This window comes from Juglans microcarpa x Juglans regia, chromosome 8S (genome assembly GCF_004785595.1).
Source record: "Juglans microcarpa x Juglans regia isolate MS1-56 chromosome 8S, Jm3101_v1.0, whole genome shotgun sequence".
Taxonomy (NCBI): Eukaryota; Viridiplantae; Streptophyta; class Magnoliopsida; order Fagales; family Juglandaceae; genus Juglans; species Juglans microcarpa x Juglans regia.
The window spans coordinates 16,871,242-16,890,557 of NC_054609.1; the positions used below are offsets into that span (position 1 = coordinate 16,871,242).

The 19,316-nt window shown below is 36.1% G+C and overlaps 2 protein-coding genes across 2 annotated transcripts; one reads left to right on the forward strand and one right to left on the reverse strand.

The window, feature by feature from the left end:
• The first annotated feature begins 691 nt into the window (after positions 1-691).
• On the forward strand, positions 692-1,385 carry LOC121244700. Its single transcript, XM_041142877.1, has one exon. It carries the CDS (start codon positions 918-920, stop codon positions 1,140-1,142), a length of 225 nt encoding a protein of 74 aa, XP_040998811.1. The 5' UTR covers positions 692-917; the 3' UTR covers positions 1,143-1,385.
• An 8,706-nt stretch (positions 1,386-10,091) lies between these two features.
• LOC121244699 (glutamine synthetase nodule isozyme-like) lies at positions 10,092-16,494 on the reverse strand. The gene is made up of 12 exons (XM_041142876.1): positions 16,232-16,494; positions 15,725-15,764; positions 15,512-15,615; positions 15,359-15,407; positions 15,126-15,232; positions 14,903-14,990; positions 14,278-14,406; positions 14,077-14,151; positions 13,907-13,960; positions 13,779-13,816; positions 13,457-13,616; positions 10,092-13,195 (listed from the first exon to the last, which is right to left on the reverse strand). Exons 1-12 carry the CDS (start codon positions 16,303-16,305, stop codon positions 13,043-13,045), a joined length of 1,071 nt encoding a protein of 356 aa, XP_040998810.1. The 5' UTR covers positions 16,306-16,494; the 3' UTR covers positions 10,092-13,042.
• Between the last annotated feature and the right edge of the window lie 2,822 nt (positions 16,495-19,316).

Below are 19,316 nucleotides of genomic sequence, written 5' to 3' on the forward strand. Positions count from 1 at the left end.
GACCTTATATTCTACATATTTCAAACGTTTTTATAAGTAATATTATCTTTCGTCCTAAATCTTGTCATTTTTAATTAATTACGCGTGGCGATGTCGCATTTAAGGTGATTTATTCTATCAACCATGATTAAGATAAAAAAAAAAAAAAAAAAATACCAGATTCAGTCCATCTTTTGCCCCGCAGGAAGAGCTTTTGGTAATACTCGTGGCCACACACCATACCATTTCAAGCTTTCAAAATATGACTTTCAAGATGTTCATTACAGTGTTCACACTTTATAAAAAACCAAAAATTCCTAAGATATCATAAAGAAAATCATCCCATCAACTGCAAAGATCATTAATTACCAAAAACAGATTGATTTCAGCTAATTATATTTAATTTTTTTGGATTAGCTTCAAAGCAAAGCCATTTGAAAAGGGTATTTAAATTTTAATAGTATGGTGATGAAAAATCATCTTTTTTTTTTTTAATGTTCATGCCCTTTTGGTGGTGACCCACCTAATCAATGGGCATGATCTCTACCATATCTGACGGCAAGCAAGAGTACAGGAACATCATATCCATGATCTCTGCAGTGATCTTACCCCACACAATTATTTCTAAATATTTCATGAACAAGGTCCAATACAGTCGTCTCATGTAGATCCAAAGGTGGTTCTTTCCTACCAAACTTCGCTTTCCTGCCTTCTTACGTCTTAACGTTGAATCATCCTCTCTCTCTCTCTCTCTCTCTCTCTCTCTCTCTCTCCCCTTTCTATATATATTGGCGCACACAGCTGCCCTTATTGGTTCTTATTAGTTTTAGCAGTTGCAGAGACAGAGATATAGGTCGATAGGTTTAGATAGACATACAGAGGAGACAGCCCTAATATATCCTAGAGAGTTTTGCCGAGTTTCTGTTAGCCCGGAGAAGATGGATAACGTGAAGAACAACAGCAGCAGCAGCCGCCAAAACAAGACGAGCGAAAAGAAAGATGGGATCGAGCAGAAGGGTTTTCCGGTGCATAGCCAAGTCCGAAAGATTAAGCAGGAATCCGAGAAAATCATAGACTGGTCTCAGGAACAGCCGGAGATGAGACTGGTGCTCCGGGAGATCCAACGGCAGCTTTCTCGCTCACCCTTGGGATTATCTTGCTGAACCTTTATGGGTGATTATTCTTAGGATATTGAACTAAGGTGCTGAAAAGTGAAGATGGGTTGTCTTTATGCCATCTCTGTAAACAGAGACAGAGGGTTTCTCTGTTTTCTCTGTTCTTTTTCTCCCCTGTTTTCTCTGTTTTTTTTTCCCCTGTTTCCATTGTATATACCTTTTTCGATATACATGACATGGTAGTCTTTGTAATATAAACTGACTAGTCTTGAGAATGATGGATTTCACTGTTCTTGATTTCCCATAATTTCTCGGTTCTGTTTATTCATATCAGTCAGTTCTTCCTGTCATTTTTTCATTCCTTCGTATATGCACAGATCATGAGGGATGAAATATGGAATAAATTCACCAGGTTTAGATGATTAAGATAGGAATCGGATGCTTGGGCAAGAACTACAGCCAATTCACAAGATTATGTTGATTAAGATGGTAATCAATTAATATTGCTTTGGTTCGTATATGCACAGATCATGAGGGTTCTAAACCAGTGGAATGATTTATAAAGAAAAATAATTGATATGAGATCTAAACTATCTTGCTGCAGAAGCCTAAGCTCATTGCTGCTGCTATTTTTCTCTTAACCAAGAAGAAAAGAAAGGATGTCTTGTAATTGTCCCACACTCCGTTTTCTGCATGGTTTGAAACTGATGTTTCATCCTCTTTTCATTTGTCTTTAAGCTTCTTTCAAATTGTCCTATAGTCTGGATCTGGATATTCGAGAATGATGACTAAAGGTTAAAACTTTCTTGTCCTCTTTTATTCATTATACTATTTGATCATATGGGTTTGATCAAGAAGAAACAGTAATTATATAATGTATCTTCAAAGATTTTTTCTAATGAATAGTTAGAGTTTTGTATTCTAGTGCCAGCAATGGTTTGGTAGGGTGAAAGCGAATAGGATTTAATCAATAGAGACCCTATGGGAGGATCAACCTATTCACCTGAATGCCTATCTGTAATACGCCCACAGCTTTTTAGATTTTTGGAGGTCGAAGGATATTTTGTTTTTTGTTTAAATTCAACGCCTTATATCTCATATTTTATAAAAAATACTTTTATATCTTATAAAAAATATCTTTATAAATTTAAAAAAAAAAACTATAAATATGAAATATAAAAGTAAATGATAACTTATTTTGTTATCTTTTTAAAACAAAGCAGGGGTGAAACTGTTCTTTTTCTTTCCCAAAAAAAAAAAAACAAAAACAAAAAAGAAACAAAGGTTTGACAATGGTCCCCACCAGCCATTGGATCCTGCTCTCATCTGCACTGTACATGACAGAACTCATTTACAAATCAACTAAGAAATGAAAAACCCGTCTCGAGTGTTGAAAAGCCTTTTTACCTCTATAGAGGAATACTATGCTGATCCAAAGATTCCTTCGAGGTGCCATTGGCGTTATCTTTGACAAAGAAATCTGCAGTCTGATTCATTTCCCATGAAAACAACACCACCAAACTGTTGTTGCATCCAAACAAAAAGGTTAAAAAGCTTGATGCAAAGTTTGTAAACCATCTTGGATACCGTTGTTACAGTTTATAGTAGATGCCAAGCTACTCGGAGTGATAGATTCCGCAACAAAGAATATACCTATCAGCACCAAAAGCTTGTCGAGAATTGTTGGGCGGGAGACTCCAACACTTCAAACCAGCATATATATATCAATAAAGACACTTCTGATATGATGGATTCCACTACAAAATGGTCATTGTGACATACATAGTTCTTTCCTTTTTGTATCCGATTATCCTTTGATAATAGTTTGCCAATCTCAAGCTCTTCTGAATGATCTCAGCTTATGGAAGAAATTGAATATGGACATGATAGATAGCCGGGTACACAAACTCGCTTTCGGGTTTATATCCCATTAATTAGTAGTTATCTGGCTGAAGTCAGGGATTGGCATTCAAGAGAATTAAAATACCAGTGTCTTGTTTTGATATAACCATCTCACATGTGGTCAGAGAAGCCAACCAAGTTGGGGGTTGGCTGGCCAAGCATATAGCAAATGGGGAGAACTCAAGAGTTTCTGTGCCGTTCGTCACCGCCACAAGAGGCTAGAGATCTTTTAGCAGTGGATCGAGCAGGTATTCCAGTGTCGCAACTTCGTTAAAACCCATGGGAAAGTCTATTTTTTTGCAACAGGTACAGCTTCGCAGAAGGGTTATTATTATTATTATTATTATTTTATTATTATTATTATTATATTTTATTTTAATTTTATTTATTGAATGAAAGAATAGGGAATGTAACACCCCAGCCCAGGGCCCAAGCCAAGTGCCAAACCCAACCCAAAAAAAATGCAAAACGTTCACTCCCCTCAACTTCTCCATCTTCCTTTTTCTTTCCCCCAACCCCTAATACCACATTTCCGCCCCGTTTTCACGCAGCCACAACACCAAGTAAAGCCCCCTCCCTCAAAAAATGCTATTTCGGTTCCAAATCTCCACTCTCTCCCTCACATCAGTTTCTCACTCCACAACTACTCCTCCGATGCCTTCGTTCTCCTTTGCATTGAACTTCCCCTTCCCCACGTCTCACTCTCTCTGTTGTTCCTCCCTCTTCTGGTTCATTGACATCGTGGCCGCCTCCACTAGGTCTTCACGCCACCCTAGCCCATCGTACCAAGCCCCTACATTGAGCGCCACCCCTCTCCTTCACGTCCCACTCCTTTGATTCCAGTCTCTAGCCGCCGTATCACACTCACTGAGCGCTGCCGTCTGTCACGAGCCCCTCTTGTCTGGTCCATCGTGGGCTGTTAGATGCATCTGAGGGTTAAGGAGATCTGCACGTGCTGATGCATTCCAGATGCTTCTTGATATTTCTTTTATCTGTTTAGACTATGTCTTTATGTTATCATGTGTTGACCGAGTCTTATGTTAATAGGTCATTTGGAGTCAGTCTAGTAATTAGTGGGTCAGTTAGTGAGTAGTGGATCTAAGCAGTTATTATGGGATTTGTATTATTTAAATTCATGTTATCATTAATAGAAGGCATCGAGCCCATTTCTTTCCTATTAGTCTTGGAGGTGCTGGCCCCTTAAAGTGCCATAATCCATCAAACACAATTGGAAAACATAACAAGTCAAGCCCTACACCACGATGCCGGTAATCTCTCTCTCTCTCTCTCCTGGTGATCTCTCTGTTAATCTCTCCCTATCTGCACTTGTAAGCGGCACCACCCACCCCTCCGCCACACACAGCTAGTTCCTTTGCCTCCCTTAGTTGCACTACACGGTCACATGGCATCACTCCCTTAACCTAGCCAACCCCTAGTTATAATCATGAAGACAAAGCCGTCGTGTGCCACCGTGCGCCACCAAGCTGGCATTTCTTCCCCCTCTGATGTGTTACTCTCTCTGATTTCTCTGTTTAATATCTCTTAACCCATAAGCCCTCTTTTCGATTCTCTCTGTTTTCTCTTTCCATCACTCATTTTGCTCTCTCTGTGTTGTAGGGTAACTCATTTGACTAGTGGAGGTCGTGGCTTTCATAGTCTCTATTTTGAAGTGCCGCCAAGGATGTCTCCAATGCCTTAGATAGCGTTGTTTCTCTCTAAATTTGATGGACCATCGCACAAAATTAGGTATAGTATTTTCGAGTTTTCGTCTGGCATTTTGCATGGTACCGTTGTGACATGAACGACTGGTGTTAGTTAGCAGTAATTTTATTGATGTTTGTGTTGGACTTGTGATTTTTAGGCTATGTGGTTGTGATTGGAATTTTTATGTGAAGTGTGGGAATGAATTTGTGGCATTGGATTGTGAATTTGTATAGTGGTCGAGTGCCCATGTGAAATGTTGAAATAAAATGTATAGTGGTGATGTGGTGGTTGTGCCTGGGGAAGTGTTGAGATAAAATGGGTATTGGCCACGTGGTAGATGTGACATGCAAAGTGTTAGAATGAAATTTGTAATGTGATTTGACGTTGTGTGCAGTGGTGGGATATGTGTGAATGCCTCAAATGGGCGAGATTTGTGAAGTAATACTTTTTTTGGATTGGAGTTGAGTAACCACTGGGTTGGAGGAATTGGAACCACGAAATTTATTGTCATGGAGTTGTTTGGTTATGATGTATTAATTTATCTTAGATGTGATAAATTAATTGTATTAATTTATAGTGTGTTTATTTATATCTAGATGACGATCATTTTTGCTTAATACTGTTGTGAGGATTTTTTTTAAAAGTTGAAGAGTCAGATAAGCGGGATTTCTATACTAGACTTTGCATAAAAGAAAATGACTGAGGTTAATTTTGAAAATATGTATGTTTTTTTAAAATTTTTAAAAGAAACCTGAAAACAACCTCGGATATGTGTTTTACTTACTCATAAAATCTATATAAAAATGAAATATTTTATGTCATGACTGATGTAGACATAAACTTATTTTAACATTTTGTTTCTAAACAGCAAAAAAGAGTGAATATGAGATTTAAAAATTTTTGCTTTGATTAAATGAAGATGCTTTGATTCGATTATTTTGAATATGTGAAATGATCTAAAACTATTCGATACCCTCTGTTTTGATACGATGTATCATCTGAAAAATCTTGGCATGCATTTTTTATTCTATATTTAATTATAATCTACTTCCGATGTTGTTTCTATTCCGTTTCTGTTAAGGCCTTGTCACTGGTATAATAGTGGTATACGGCTCTACCACGGGTATAATAGTAATATACGGCCTTGCCACAGGTATAACAATGGTATACGACTCCGCTACGGGTATAATAGTGGTTTATAACCCTACAACGGGGGTTAAACGTGGTCTCTATCCTATTGTGATACTTCAATATGATATGAAGATGATGTATTAGTTTATGATATGCCAAAGGATTTTTGGAATAAGAATGTTTTCTGAAAGTTTTGCTCTGATATTTTGTAACATGTTTTGACTCTGTATTTTGAAAGTAAATATTTTGTTCCGCATTCGGAACTTTGTTAAATCCTCATATTTACATACTAGTATATGTTTTCTACTTACTAAGTTGTTAATAACTCACCCATTTATCTTCACAATATTTCAAATGAGTTTGATGGTTCAGCTGAGGATTAGTAATAGAGTACATGGACAAGATTAGTCGAGTATAGTAGTTGAGTACCTAGGGGTACTAGTACTGTTGGTGGATTTATTTATTCAATAAATGGATTTCAGTATGTTTAGATGATTATGAAGACTTATTTAAACCCTATTTCATTTTATTACGTTAATTGAGACATGTGGAGAAGTTGATCTATTTTATTTGGGTTACTGTATTGAGAATCTGATGGATTAGTATATATAGTTAATCATATTAGAGAATTTTATGTTTGATTTGGAGTCTTTGAAAATATCTATTGGACATGGAGAATATATTAAAAATATCAAAGTTGATTATCAATTAACAGGAGTTCTGGACCTTCGAGATCGAGACGTTATAGGAAATGATGGGAACACCAAAGTAGTTGGACTAAAACAGGGATCACCATACAGCTATTTCTGAACCTTAAATGTCTCAATCCAACAAGAATCATTTGCTGTTAGAAATGCATCCTCCCTTCCCCACCAGTTAAGCTTCCATCTAGGCTGACAAAAATGGAAAGACAGCTATATGGAAGAAGACTCTTTCTTCACTGCATTGAATGAATACAATGAGGCCTTAATGGTTACTTTATACAATTGAGGCCTTACCTCGGCATGACAGAGAGCAAAATAATAGAAGAATCCTAACAAACTTCTGACATGTAAAGTAATGCAAATACACATAAAGAATATTCCTAAAAAATACAATGACATTTTTAACACTCTCCCTCAAGATGGACTATGTATGTTTAATAGTTTCATCTTGGAAATCAAAACTTCAAACTATTTTTGTCCTATAGCCTTTGTGAAGATATTTGCTAGTTGCATGTTGCTCTTGACATGCAGTGTTTTAATTGACCCAGCTTGAAGCTTTTCCCTCACTATGTGACAATCGATGTCAATGTGCTTTGTCCTCTCGTGGAAGATAGAATTGACAATTGTATACAAGGCTGCTTGTTGTCACAAAATAGCAATGTTTGATGATGATGAGGAATATGCAATCTTTAAGCAATTGTACCAACCATATCAATTCACACACGGTTGATGCCATAGACCTATATTCTGCTTCAGCAGAACTCCTAGAGACTGATGACTATTTCTTGGACCTCCAGGAAATCAATGACTCCCCAAGAAAGATGCAAAAACCAATGACACTTCTCCTTGTGTCTACACAGCCTGCCTAATCTGCATCTACAAACCCCTTTAAATGCAGCTTTGATTTTGAGGACAAAAAGAAACCTTGTCCAGGTGTCCCTTTGACGTACTGCAGTACTTTATGTGCTGCTGCAAGATGCGTGTGCCTAGGTTTGTCCATGAACTGAGAAAGGACTTGCACTGCATATGAGATGTTTGGTCTTGTGATGGTAAGGTATATCAATCGACCAATTAGCCTCCTATATGAAGTTGCATCTTTTAGTAAATTACCTTCTATTCTACTAAGGTTGCATTTGGATGTTGAGTTGAGCTGAGTTTTTTATGAATAGTAGTAACTTGATATGGTTGAGTGAGTTTTGTGAATCCCATTTAAGATGAGTTTTAAATATGTTTGGATGTTAAAGTGAGTTTAAATATATTTATGTGAAGATAAAAAGATATTGGGTCCCAACATTCTATTACTGTTCATATGTCAGACATGTCCCCCACAAAATTGGTGCCAAACTTGCAATAAAAAAGAGAAAAATTGTAAAATGTTCGTAACGGACTGCTTGTAGTCCAAAATGCAATGCGGTGTTAGCCTTCAGGTGGGGCCCAGCCATCAATGCAAGAATTGCATCAGTGCAGTGGAAGAAAGTAGCACATATGTGGGGCTCACACCAAGTTCACATTTGAACTCTACTGAAAATGGCTCAAATTGTGCGTTTGGACGTTGAACTTGTTCTAAAAGTAAAGGCAACTCAACTGAGTTTGAGAACCAAATGCAGCCTAAGTTTCAAATTTTGCTCCATGGAAAATTCTGCACCTTACTTCCCAACATTTCACTGTCTTCAAGTATTTCCAAGACATATTTTCTTTGGTTGAGTGTGATACCCTCTACTGATTTGGCTATCTCAATGCCCAAAATACTTTAAGGATCCTAAGTTCTTTAATGTAAACTTACCGTTCAAAAATAGTTTTAAGTTTCTCAACTTCATTCATGTCATTATAGGCTATTAGGATATCATCTACATACACAAGTAAGGCTATGAATGAGGGATCCGTGACTTTAGTGAAAAGTGAATGGTTTGCAGCAGATTGAATAAAACCATGAGTGACTAATGTTTCTGAGAATTTGTTAAACTATTGTTTTAAGGCTTATTTCAAGCCATAAAGAGACTTAAGTAGTTTGCATACGGCCTGTTTCTCCCCCTGTTTAGCAAACCTTGAAGGCAGATTCATATAGACTTCCTCCTGAAGTTTACCATGCATAAATGCATTATTGACATCTAGTTGAATGAGATGCCAATTAAAAATTGAAGCAAGTGCTAAAATAGTCCTAATAGTTACCATTTTAAGAACAGGTGAATGTTTCAAAGTAATTGAATCCTTCTAGTTGGGTATATAACCTTTGGCCACTAATCTGACCTTCTACCTCTCAATTGACCCATTTGACTTGAGTTTTACTTTGGAAACCTACTTGCATCCAATACGGGTCTTACCAACAGGTAGAGTGGTCAATTGTCATGTCTGATTAGCTTCTAGGGCTATTATCTCAGCTGTCATAGCCTCTCTCTAGCGAGGGTAGCTCATAGCCTCATGAAAAGATTTGGGTTCATAAATGGTAGATAAATTTAAAATGAAAGCTTTATGTGGAGGTGAGAGTTGATGATGAGAGAGAGTGGGAGCTAAATGATGAGGATTACCTGCCTGTAGAGGACCAGTTGCAGTAAAGGAAGGCTGGAGTGAGGTTTGAGAAGGAAGAAGCTGGTGATGGACGTCAAACAGGTAGCCAGGAATCCTTCGGCTTCTAGTAGAGGTACGAGTAGGTATTAGAGGAGGTATAGAAAGGGAAGAAGGAGGTTCATGGTGAGAAATATCAGTAAAACACTGTGAAGGAACATAATCAGTATGAGAAAGTAAGTATCATCAGGATTAATATCAGGCAATGAAATGGGGAGAACAAGTGAGAAATTATCAGTGCATGGGGGGGAGGGGGTGGCAAAACAAAAGTGAGGAAGAGAAAAATATTCTCGTGAAAAATTACATCCCTAGAAACGAAGACAGTTTTAGTGGCAAGTTCAAACAACTTATAACCCTTTGTAGCATAAGGGTATCCAATGAAAATGCATTGATTACACGAGCTGAGAATTTATGTATATGAGTAAAAGGTGTTGTGGCTTAGCAAAGGGATCCAAAAACTCTAAGATGACTAAGGGATGGACTGTGTTTATAGAGAGCAGTATATGATGAGATGTTACCTATGACAGGAGAGGGAATCCTATTGATTAGGCAAGTTGCAATCATAACACAATCACCCCAAAAAGAGAATAGAACCCCAGATTGAAATTTGAGATATTTGAGAGCTCTAGCAATGTTTAAGAGGTGTTGGTGCTTTCTTTCTACCTTAGCATTCTGTTGAGGGGTTTCAATGCAAGATCTCTGATGGATACATCCTTTTGATTTGTAAAATTCAGTCATTAGGAACTCTAAGCCATTATCAGCGCGAATATTTTTAATAGCATAGCCAAACTGAGTAGATACAAGAGCAAAAAAGGATTCTAAAATGGATCTAGTATCAAACTTGTGTTTCACCAAGTAAGTCCAAGTGCATATAGTGCAATCATCAACAATTGTAAGGAAGTATTTAAAACCAGAGTGAGTGGGTACAGAAAACGGTCCCCAAATGTCACTATGGATTAAATCAAAAGGGTGAGATGCAATGGAATTACTAATATTGAAAGGTAAACGTTTCTATTTTTCTAGAGGACAAGTAGTACAATGAAAAGAGTCTGAACATGAAATGCTAGAATGTAGTTTCTGTAATAAACTCATCCTAGAGGCAGAAACATGCCTAAGTTGAAAATGCCATAAATCAAAACAAGAAGGAGCAACAGGAATACTAGAGACAGAGTTATTCAAGGCAGTCTACTTGTGAAAGTATAAGCCATCATTTTCTGCACCCACTCCAATCATCCTCTTGCTAGTTAGGTCTGGTATCAAGCAGGAATCAGGCAAAAAAAAAAGCCAATAGTGAGAATCAATGCTTAGCTTGCTAGCAAAAATTAAGTTAAAAAGAAAATCAGGAACACAAAGGACACTGAGTAAAATCAAATTAGGGGAAAGCTGAACTGTGCCTTTGTGAGAAACATAAATATAGGTGTTATTTGGGAGTTTAGCAAGGGAACAACAAGGGACAACAGAGGTAAATAGAGAAGGATCATTGATCATATGATCCGAGGCACCAGTGTCAATTTTCCAAGTGTTGGAGGGGCAAGACACATAGTGGGAAGAAGAAAAACATGTTGTACCTATGAGGCTGTGAGAGAAGGCTAAGTTAGCAGACTGAGTAGTATAACCTATTGGCTTCGCAGAGGTGGAATTGAGCATGGAGATAAGTTGCTGGTATTGTTCTATGGTGAAGGACATAACAGGTGTCGCCACAGGTGGAGAAACATGAGGGTTAAATAGAAAATCAAAAGTAGCATGAATAGAACCTAATGCAATAGACACATTAGCTGCATATGCTTTATTTTTGGACTTGAAACCAGGTGGGTATCCATGCAGCTTGTAGCAGAGTTCAACAGTATGCCCCAAGAAGCCACAATATTGTAGAGTGGTCTATCCTTGCCACGAGAAAGAGCTTGTCTTGTGGGTAGACCAGGGTCTTGGCGAGACAGAAGGGCCATGGGTTCTATAAGATTAGTAAGGAGGATTTCACACTGTCTTTCTTCTTGGTGGACTAGGGAAAAAACTTGGTTTATGGGTGGAAGGGGTATCATGAGGAGAATTTGGGCTTGGACAACAGCAAATGATTCATTGAGGCTAACAAGGAATTGCATGACATACTCAGAGTGTTGTACAGCAATGACTTATTTGAGAGCACCACAGGTGCAAACAGGTAGGGGTTTATAGTTGCTAAGCTCATCCCATATGTCTTTTGAGAAGAGTGAAATAAGTAGAAACTAAAAGGGAACCTTGGGAGAGGCCAAAAATCTACCTTTATAGTTGAAAAATGCGTGCAAAATCTGCTTGAGAAAAACGATCATGCAAATCATCACAAACCTCTTGAGCATTGGCTGTGTAAAGCTATTAGCTATCTCTTTGTAGACAGCATTGAGAATCCAAGAAAAAAATCATCTTGTTGCAGCGGCACCACAAACCAAAAAGAGTATCATTATCAGAGGGACGAGAAATGGAGCCATCTAGGAAGACATGTTTGTTTTTGGCCTCTAAGGCAATGAGCATGGATTTACGCCAGCTGTGATAGTTATCCCCTGAAACAGAGAGGGGTTGAGAAACAAGCATTGCACCTGGACTTTCTGAATGATGAAGATAATATGGGTTTGAAGGATGATCAAGGTTCGTGATAGATTGAGGGTTAGGATCGTTGGGGTTAGCCATGAATGTTGTTTGGCAACCGAGAAAAAGGAAGGAAAACTCTTTTCTCAAGAGTTCTCTTATACTCTGACAAAAATAGTATGGAAGAATCTTTCTTCACTAAACTGAATGGATACAATGAGGCATTAGTGGCTTTATACAATTGAGGCCTTACCTCGGCATGACAAAGAGCAAAATAACAGAAGAGTCCTAACAAACATATGACATGTAAAGTAATGCAAATACACATAAAGAATATTCCTAAAAAATACAGTGATATTTTTAACACAGGCTGCGTATCTTCTCAACCACAAACACCAAACTGTGTACACAGTTTCGCCTTGTTGGATCAAACATGCAGTTTTGAAGAGTAATCGTAGTCTTGTAGACCTCATTGAATCGCCATGAAAGGCAAGAATCGAAGTTTTTTTTATCAGACAGATCCTTCTAAAAGTTGGTCTATTAAGCCAACTAAATGCAAAATCTGGCTAATAAATAAATATTACAATACTCTGCCTTCAAAGGATGTCAGAGCTCAACATGCATTAGTAGTGAACAACAAATGAAAGAAGAAGAAGATTACTTGGGATGACACGTCTATGCATGTTGATGTCACGGCGGAAGGAGATGAATGACGTTTCAAGCCAATCAGTTAGTGGGTGGATGCGTGACTCAGTCGGGCAGAAATTGTTGATTCAGAGAGAGAGAGAGAGAGAGAGAAGAGAAGAGAAGGTGGTGCTGCCATCATTATCCACAAAGATACGTAGGTTGAATGATGGAAGATTCATGGTCCAGGACAAAGATAACGTGGCTCTGTTTGCCAAAACAAACAAAGTTGCTTTCAACACCTGTCATAAAATCAAAGTTCCACTTATTATATATATAATATCTTTGTGTAGACCCAGTAGTTCTAAATGCCAAGCGTCAAGCGTCAACTGGCTACTCCATAGGGAAGCTCTCTTCCATCCGATCTACGTTTAAGGCTTCAAATCTTAGCTACATAGAACAAGCGCAAGGAGTAGGATACATGCATCCGCATAAGACACCAAAACATATTGACAGTTTCAGTTCCAAGTTATTCACATAAGAAAACAAAGAAACCAAACAGAAACAATAGCCAATAACTATTAGGCTTTGCCCATTTATGTATTGTTCTTGTCCAAATACAGGCAAGAAGAGGAGGCAAATACTAAATGGAACAAAAGGGGGGCACAGCTTGGTAATGCTGGTCCTTTTAAAGACGGCAATGGCAAACATTGGGGACAAAGATAAACGATCAACCACGAGGGAATGGTTTGAATAATGTTCTCATGGATGCCAGAGGATGGTGGTCTCTGCAATCATGGAGGTCACCACATATGGATCCATGTTAGAAGCAGGCCTCCTGTCCTCGAAATAACCTTTCCCATTTCTCTCTGTCTCTCTACCAACTCTAACGGAGGCTCCTCGGTTTGCCACTCCCTGTCCATAACCAGATGCAAAAGGATTCAGCATTGTGTTAAATTATGAAATAAAGCACTCTAAAAGATAACAGTTTCTAGTTTAAAAGCTATTAGAAATTGATTCATATGTATAATTCCATACAGAATGAGAATACAGGTGCATGAATCGCAAATCATCACTCTGGTCGGGCAATCCTCACATCACATGCCCCCCCAGAAACTCAGACTGCTTCTCTTCTAACTATTCCATTAGTTAAAACATGGAGGTGGAACTTTTTACCCATAAGAAGTTTTTGATGTCTGCCGTTTCATGCTTTCCGGTGAGACGGCGGTCGTTGCCCTCCCCATAAGCTGCAATGTGCTCTTTGTGCTTTAATCCGAGCTTTTCAATAGCTTTTTTGATGACTTCATACCCTCCATCAGTTCTCATGGACTTGGTGCTGAATTCACCAAAAGTAAAACAAGGGAGAGATATCACAATTACATACACAACTTCAAGCGAATTAACATATTATTACAAACCATATTATTACACAACTCCTTCAAGCCATTGGGAACATATTAACAACAAATATATATTAATGATAGATCTCGTACTTTACCTATAGTTAGTGTGAGCACCAGCCCCATTCCAGTCGCCCTGGTGATAATGAGTTGTCAAAGTTAATACACAAAACAATTTTTACAAACCAAAGTAATTCCCACAATGAGAGACCGGAGACAATCTAACCTCAATAGGTTTGGGATCAAAGGTAAGTGTTACTCCAGCTATCTCTGTAATCCTCTGGCAATACAGAAAACGTGTCTTGAGGAACATTGTTTTTTCCATGAAGTTTGAATAAAAAGCGATCACCATCACATTTTAAGATTTCAACAGTTAGGAAAACTAGATTATATAACCTCTAGAATATAACGAGCAACCCAGAGCTCATCTCCTGCAGAGATACCAGCGACGGGGCCAACTTGGAATTCCCACTACAAAATAGGTTAAGACAGTAACTGTTTGGAACTAAACCACATACAACAGAAGCTGAGAAAATCGGCAAAGATCAAAAAAGCAGAAGTCGAAAGAAAACCAAACAAGAAATTAATTTCTTTTACCTGTCCCGGCATCACTTCTCCATTGACGCCACTGATGTTGATGCCAGCATAAAGACAGGCTTTGTAATGAGAATCCACAATATCACGGCCAAAGGCCTTATCAGCACCAACACCGCAGTAGTACGGACCCTGTAATCAAACACACACTTCCACTTACACCATGCATAAACGGCATGGAGAAGACTTGTATGAACAGAGAAAATGAGCATTAAGTAGTCAACTAGAATCAGGGTCACTCAAATCCAGATGAAATATAGTATTAACAGCATGCTACTCTTGTATCAAACATGACCATTCCCTAAAAAATGTGGTCATGTTGCTCAGAATACTAAATGCTAGAAGTGCCACATTGACGGAAACACGAGATGTTTTATAGAGGACGTTCCTGGCTTGAAATAAATGAAACCAGACCCTAAGGACCTGCTCAATTCCTATCTTCTGTAACCAAGTTAGGGTAAGGAGATACATAAAACACTGAGGATGACAAACTAGAGGCCAGGATTTCTAATTTCAACAGAATTTTGGAACAGGGAAATCCAGAAAAACTGGAGACTTAATCAGGTAGTCAAACAACGAATACCATACAATCAAAAACTGTAAATTGGCAAAGAGAAATATATGTCACCTGTGGTCCAGGATAACCACCGCGAGGCCACCCCATTGGCCATTTTACATCTTTTTGCAACAAGGTGTACTCCTGCTCTATACCATACCTGTTTGTTTACGTTAAACTTGAGAGAAACTATATGCATATTCGTGGATAAATATACAAACAAAAAAGATTAATAAACAAGAACAGGATAGAACTTGTCAAAGAAATACTCGAAACCCCAAAAGTTAGAACATACCAAGGTTCTTCAGCAACAACATCAGGATGGCTAAAAACTTTTGCAGCATTGTATCTCTTATTTGTTGAAATAGGCTCTCCGGCCGGGGTATAGGCATCACATATAACCTATGGAGTTAAATTCGATAATAATTAAACAGCTTAATTTTACTGGTAATGGACAATAACAAAAAATCTGTCTGTTCAATAAGTTAAACAAAAGAAGTTCACATTAATTAAGTGAAAAATACTTACAAGAATGTTATGGCCCCTCCTAAATGGATCCCTGAAAATCGCTTGGGGACTATTTTAATACACCAAAAAAAAAAAAAAAAAAAAAAACCAATTATCAAAAGGAATAGAGAAATAAATAATTATTTGAGAAAGAGAGTGTGTGGTCCATTATACTGTAAGATGACTTCACTGTCATCCCCAGGAGCTTGGCCTGTGCTAGAACCATCATAGTTCCACTTTGGAAGTTTTGCAGGATCACTAACTGGTCCAGGAAGAGTCTGTTCCATCGAAAATAAATATTGAAAAAAAAAATAACCATAACATAAAAAACATTATTATATAAATGCCAAAAAAAGAAAAAGAAACGAACAGAAGAAAAGAAATTACCCTGGCTTTGCTTCTAATGTCCATACCAGACCCACCGATCCTGTTCATAAATTAATAGACGGATTAACGGATCAATTTTAACACGAGAACAGAAAAACATAAAACAGAGAAAAAATATATTACAAAGATAATCGGTTCGAAGAAGAGATCATTATAAAAAGGAAAAAAAAAAAAAAAACTAAGAGAGGGAGAGCTGAAAAATAATACTAATCACATGATCAGTGAGAAATGTATAGCGAGAGACGCAGTAACAGAACGACAGATATCACTGAAGGATACCCTATCATGAAACAAGAATGCAGCAGCTAATCGAATCATGCATAGCAGAAAAAGCTCCAAGAAAAACACAGCCATATCACAACAATGGGATGTACCCAGAAACAGAAAGACTCCAACTTTAATGAAAAACGCACTATCTATCAAGGTGATTCTTCATTTACATTGAAAGAAATTTAAAAGGAACAAAAAAGCAATGAGAAAGAGACATTAAGATCTGAGAATGCTCACCATATGTACTCGGCGATCACCTTCTCAGTGGTCTCGGAGAGATTGAGGTTGACAAGATCTGAAAGCGGAGACATTTTCACAGCAAGAACAAGAAGATCAAATGAGAGAAAGATGTTGCACCCAACAGGCGGTTCAGCGATAAAAAAGAGGAAGACTCTATTTAAATGATCAGGCTCGGATTCTGCACCGTGCAGAGACGTACGATAGTTGTACTTTTAAGCGCTTAAGCTTTTGGCCTTATTGAAGTGACAAGTGACAACGACGTCAGGCCGAAGATGGAGGAAGTGGTTGCATGTGTGACACTTGCAGGATCTCGTAATTTCGTGAAATATTAGTAAAATAATTTGTGTTAAATAGTATAATTTGGTTAAAAAAAAGTAGAAAAAAAGATTAAATAAAAATATTATAAAAATTTAAAAATTATTTGAATATAATTTTTAATATATTTTTATTTTAAAATTTATAAAAATTAGATTGATTTTTGTATTTGGATAATAATTAAGTGATGATTAGATAAATAATTTAAAATTTTGAAATTGAAAAGTGTTAGTATTTGAAGAATGTATGTGAATGAAATTATGAGAAGTTTTAAGGTGTTTAAACATGCCTTTTATCTTTTCTGTCATATAATTAATTAGGAAAGAGTTATTTGAACAAGAATTCTTATGCATAAAAGTGATGGATTTATTTATTATTTATGGTTAAGGAAGTAACTATTAATCTTAATTTTTATAAGTTTTGATAAGTTTTTATCGAGCATACTTTCCAAGTCTAGGGATGGCAATTTCTTTCCAAGTTTAGATCATGTGTAGTTAATATTATGTTATGTGTAAATCAATCTTAATGCGACTTGTTTGGTTAATCAAGTTAAATTTCTCATCTTAATCCACCAATTCTTGTATTATATCTGTATTATGTTCATAAATTGTAATAAAAATTAACAATTTCAAAGGTAGCATATTCAATTTGAATTGTGTCAAATTGATTTTTATGTTGTATATGAATCAACACTAACCTGACCCAATTCATTTGCTGAATGAATTAGGTTCTCAACTCTAACTTATAATTTTGTATGAATAAATTAGCCCCCTAATTCTTACCTCTCCAACACATGTAATTAGGGTGTAAAAAAATATCTGAAAATCGATTACATTGGGTTCGGTCTATTTTGTAACTGGATCAGTCCGATATCGATTCTTAAGAATCGAAATTGGTCCTAAACTGGTTTGGTACCGATTTTCATATTTTAAAAATCTGTTTGAATCGAACCAAACCGGTATATATTTTAATTTTTTATATTATATATAAACATTTTTATATAATTTTTTATATTATATTATATATATTATATGCTAAATTGCTAAGTAATATAACATAAAATTTTAATATTAAAATAAACATTAATATTAAGTTATTAATATAAACTTACTTTTGATAAGTTAATTTCACTAATAAGTTAGACATTACTTATACTAGTATAATTAGACACTAATGAAATAGTAATTATTAATAATAAATAATAAATTCTAAAAATTAAATTTAATGTTAAAAAAATTATAATACTAAACTTATGTAGTGCCACAAGTGTAAATGGTAAACTGGAAAAACGGATCGAATTTGAAAAAATCTAAAGTCCCAATTTTAAGCCAATGTGTAGAGCACACACAATAAATATTTATATGGCATAATTTGATTTGACACATAAATCTCAATTGTGTGTTACTTACGAAATAAATTTTATCATTTAAGTGATGTACATTATGTGTTATATGCACCGACTTGATAATGAAATAATTTTATCATATATTGCCGCATTAGCTATTTCAATGGGACATGTTTTCTATTAAATTAGTGAGAAAGCAAGAGGATTTAAATTGTATCATGTTAAAATGAGTAAACAACTTAATTATGACTTGTAATGAGAGCTCAAATTAACACTTCCTATAAACTTCGAAGTCCATATCCCATATATAGCAAGTGCTTGGACATTTTACAACTCAGAATTTTCAATTGATACTAAATTATCAAACTCGACAATTTATACTCTAAACTATCAAGTTTTGACAAAAGATACAAATACAATTTCAAATTTTTATTTTCATCCCATATATATTTAATCATTGACCGACAACACATGCATACTTGCATTGGTGTGTTGGAACTCAATTCAGAGCGTCCAAACCTATAGACTTAGGTTGCATTTGGATGGCAAGACTATCTTAAATTATCTTTATACAGATGGACATACTTTCCATCCAAACACATAATTTACTTCATTTGAAATAAGTTCACTTTTTTCATCTAAACTCAGCACTATTCACTATGGGTGATAAACGGTCCGGTCGGACCGACCGTTTCAGTCTGGACTGAACCAGACCGAGATTGAGACCGGTCGGTCTCGATCCACGTTTTAGAGCACAAAAATGTTTCGATTCGGTCCACGGTCCAGGATTTTTCGGAACGGACTGAATGAAAAATAAAAATAAAAAAATATTTTATATATATTATTTATATAATACTTGTAAAATTAACAATATAAAATTTTAAATGTGTTATTAATACTTGTTAATATTCTTTAAATTAGCAATATTTTATATATATCTTCATCTAACCTATCACTATTAACAATATAAAATTTTAAATATGTTATTAATACTTGTTAATATTCTATGAATTAACTAATATATAATATCAATTAGTTAATTATATAGTAATTATATAAATTAATAATATAATTTTCATCTAATTTATTATCATTGACCATATAAAATATTTTTTTATTGAGTTTGTTACATAATCCACATTAATAAGTCACTTAATTTAATTTAGTATTTTAAATAAAAATTTTTATTAATTATTAAAAAAAAATTAGGCCGGACCGACCGAACAGATAGGTATCGTATCGGTCCAGTCCGGTCCCTATAGGTGTTCAGTTCGGTCCAGTCCGAAAAAATGATGGACTGAAAATATTCGGTCCATTGCCGGACTGGACCATTTGCACCCCTATTATTCACTAATGAGACTTTTATTTATAAAACATATAAATAAAATAATTATTCCATCACTATAACAAGAAACTAATTAT

Bases quoted from the DNA above. Each gene is read 5' to 3' on its own strand.
- LOC121244700 (XM_041142877.1), top strand. From the start codon at position 918: ATGGATAACGTGAAGAACAACAGCAGCAGCAGCCGCCAAAACAAGACG.
- LOC121244699 (XM_041142876.1), bottom strand. From the start codon at position 16,305: ATGTCTCCGCTTTCAGATCTTGTCAACCTCAATCTCTCCGAGACCACT. The intron at 15,765-16,231 runs GTGAGCATTCTC...ATTTATGAACAG, and splicing joins GTGATCGCCGAGTACATATG to GATCGGTGGGTCTGGTATGG. The intron at 14,152-14,277 runs GTAAAAGAAATT...CCTATTTTGTAG, and splicing joins GAGAAGTGATGCCGGGACAG to TGGGAATTCCAAGTTGGCCC.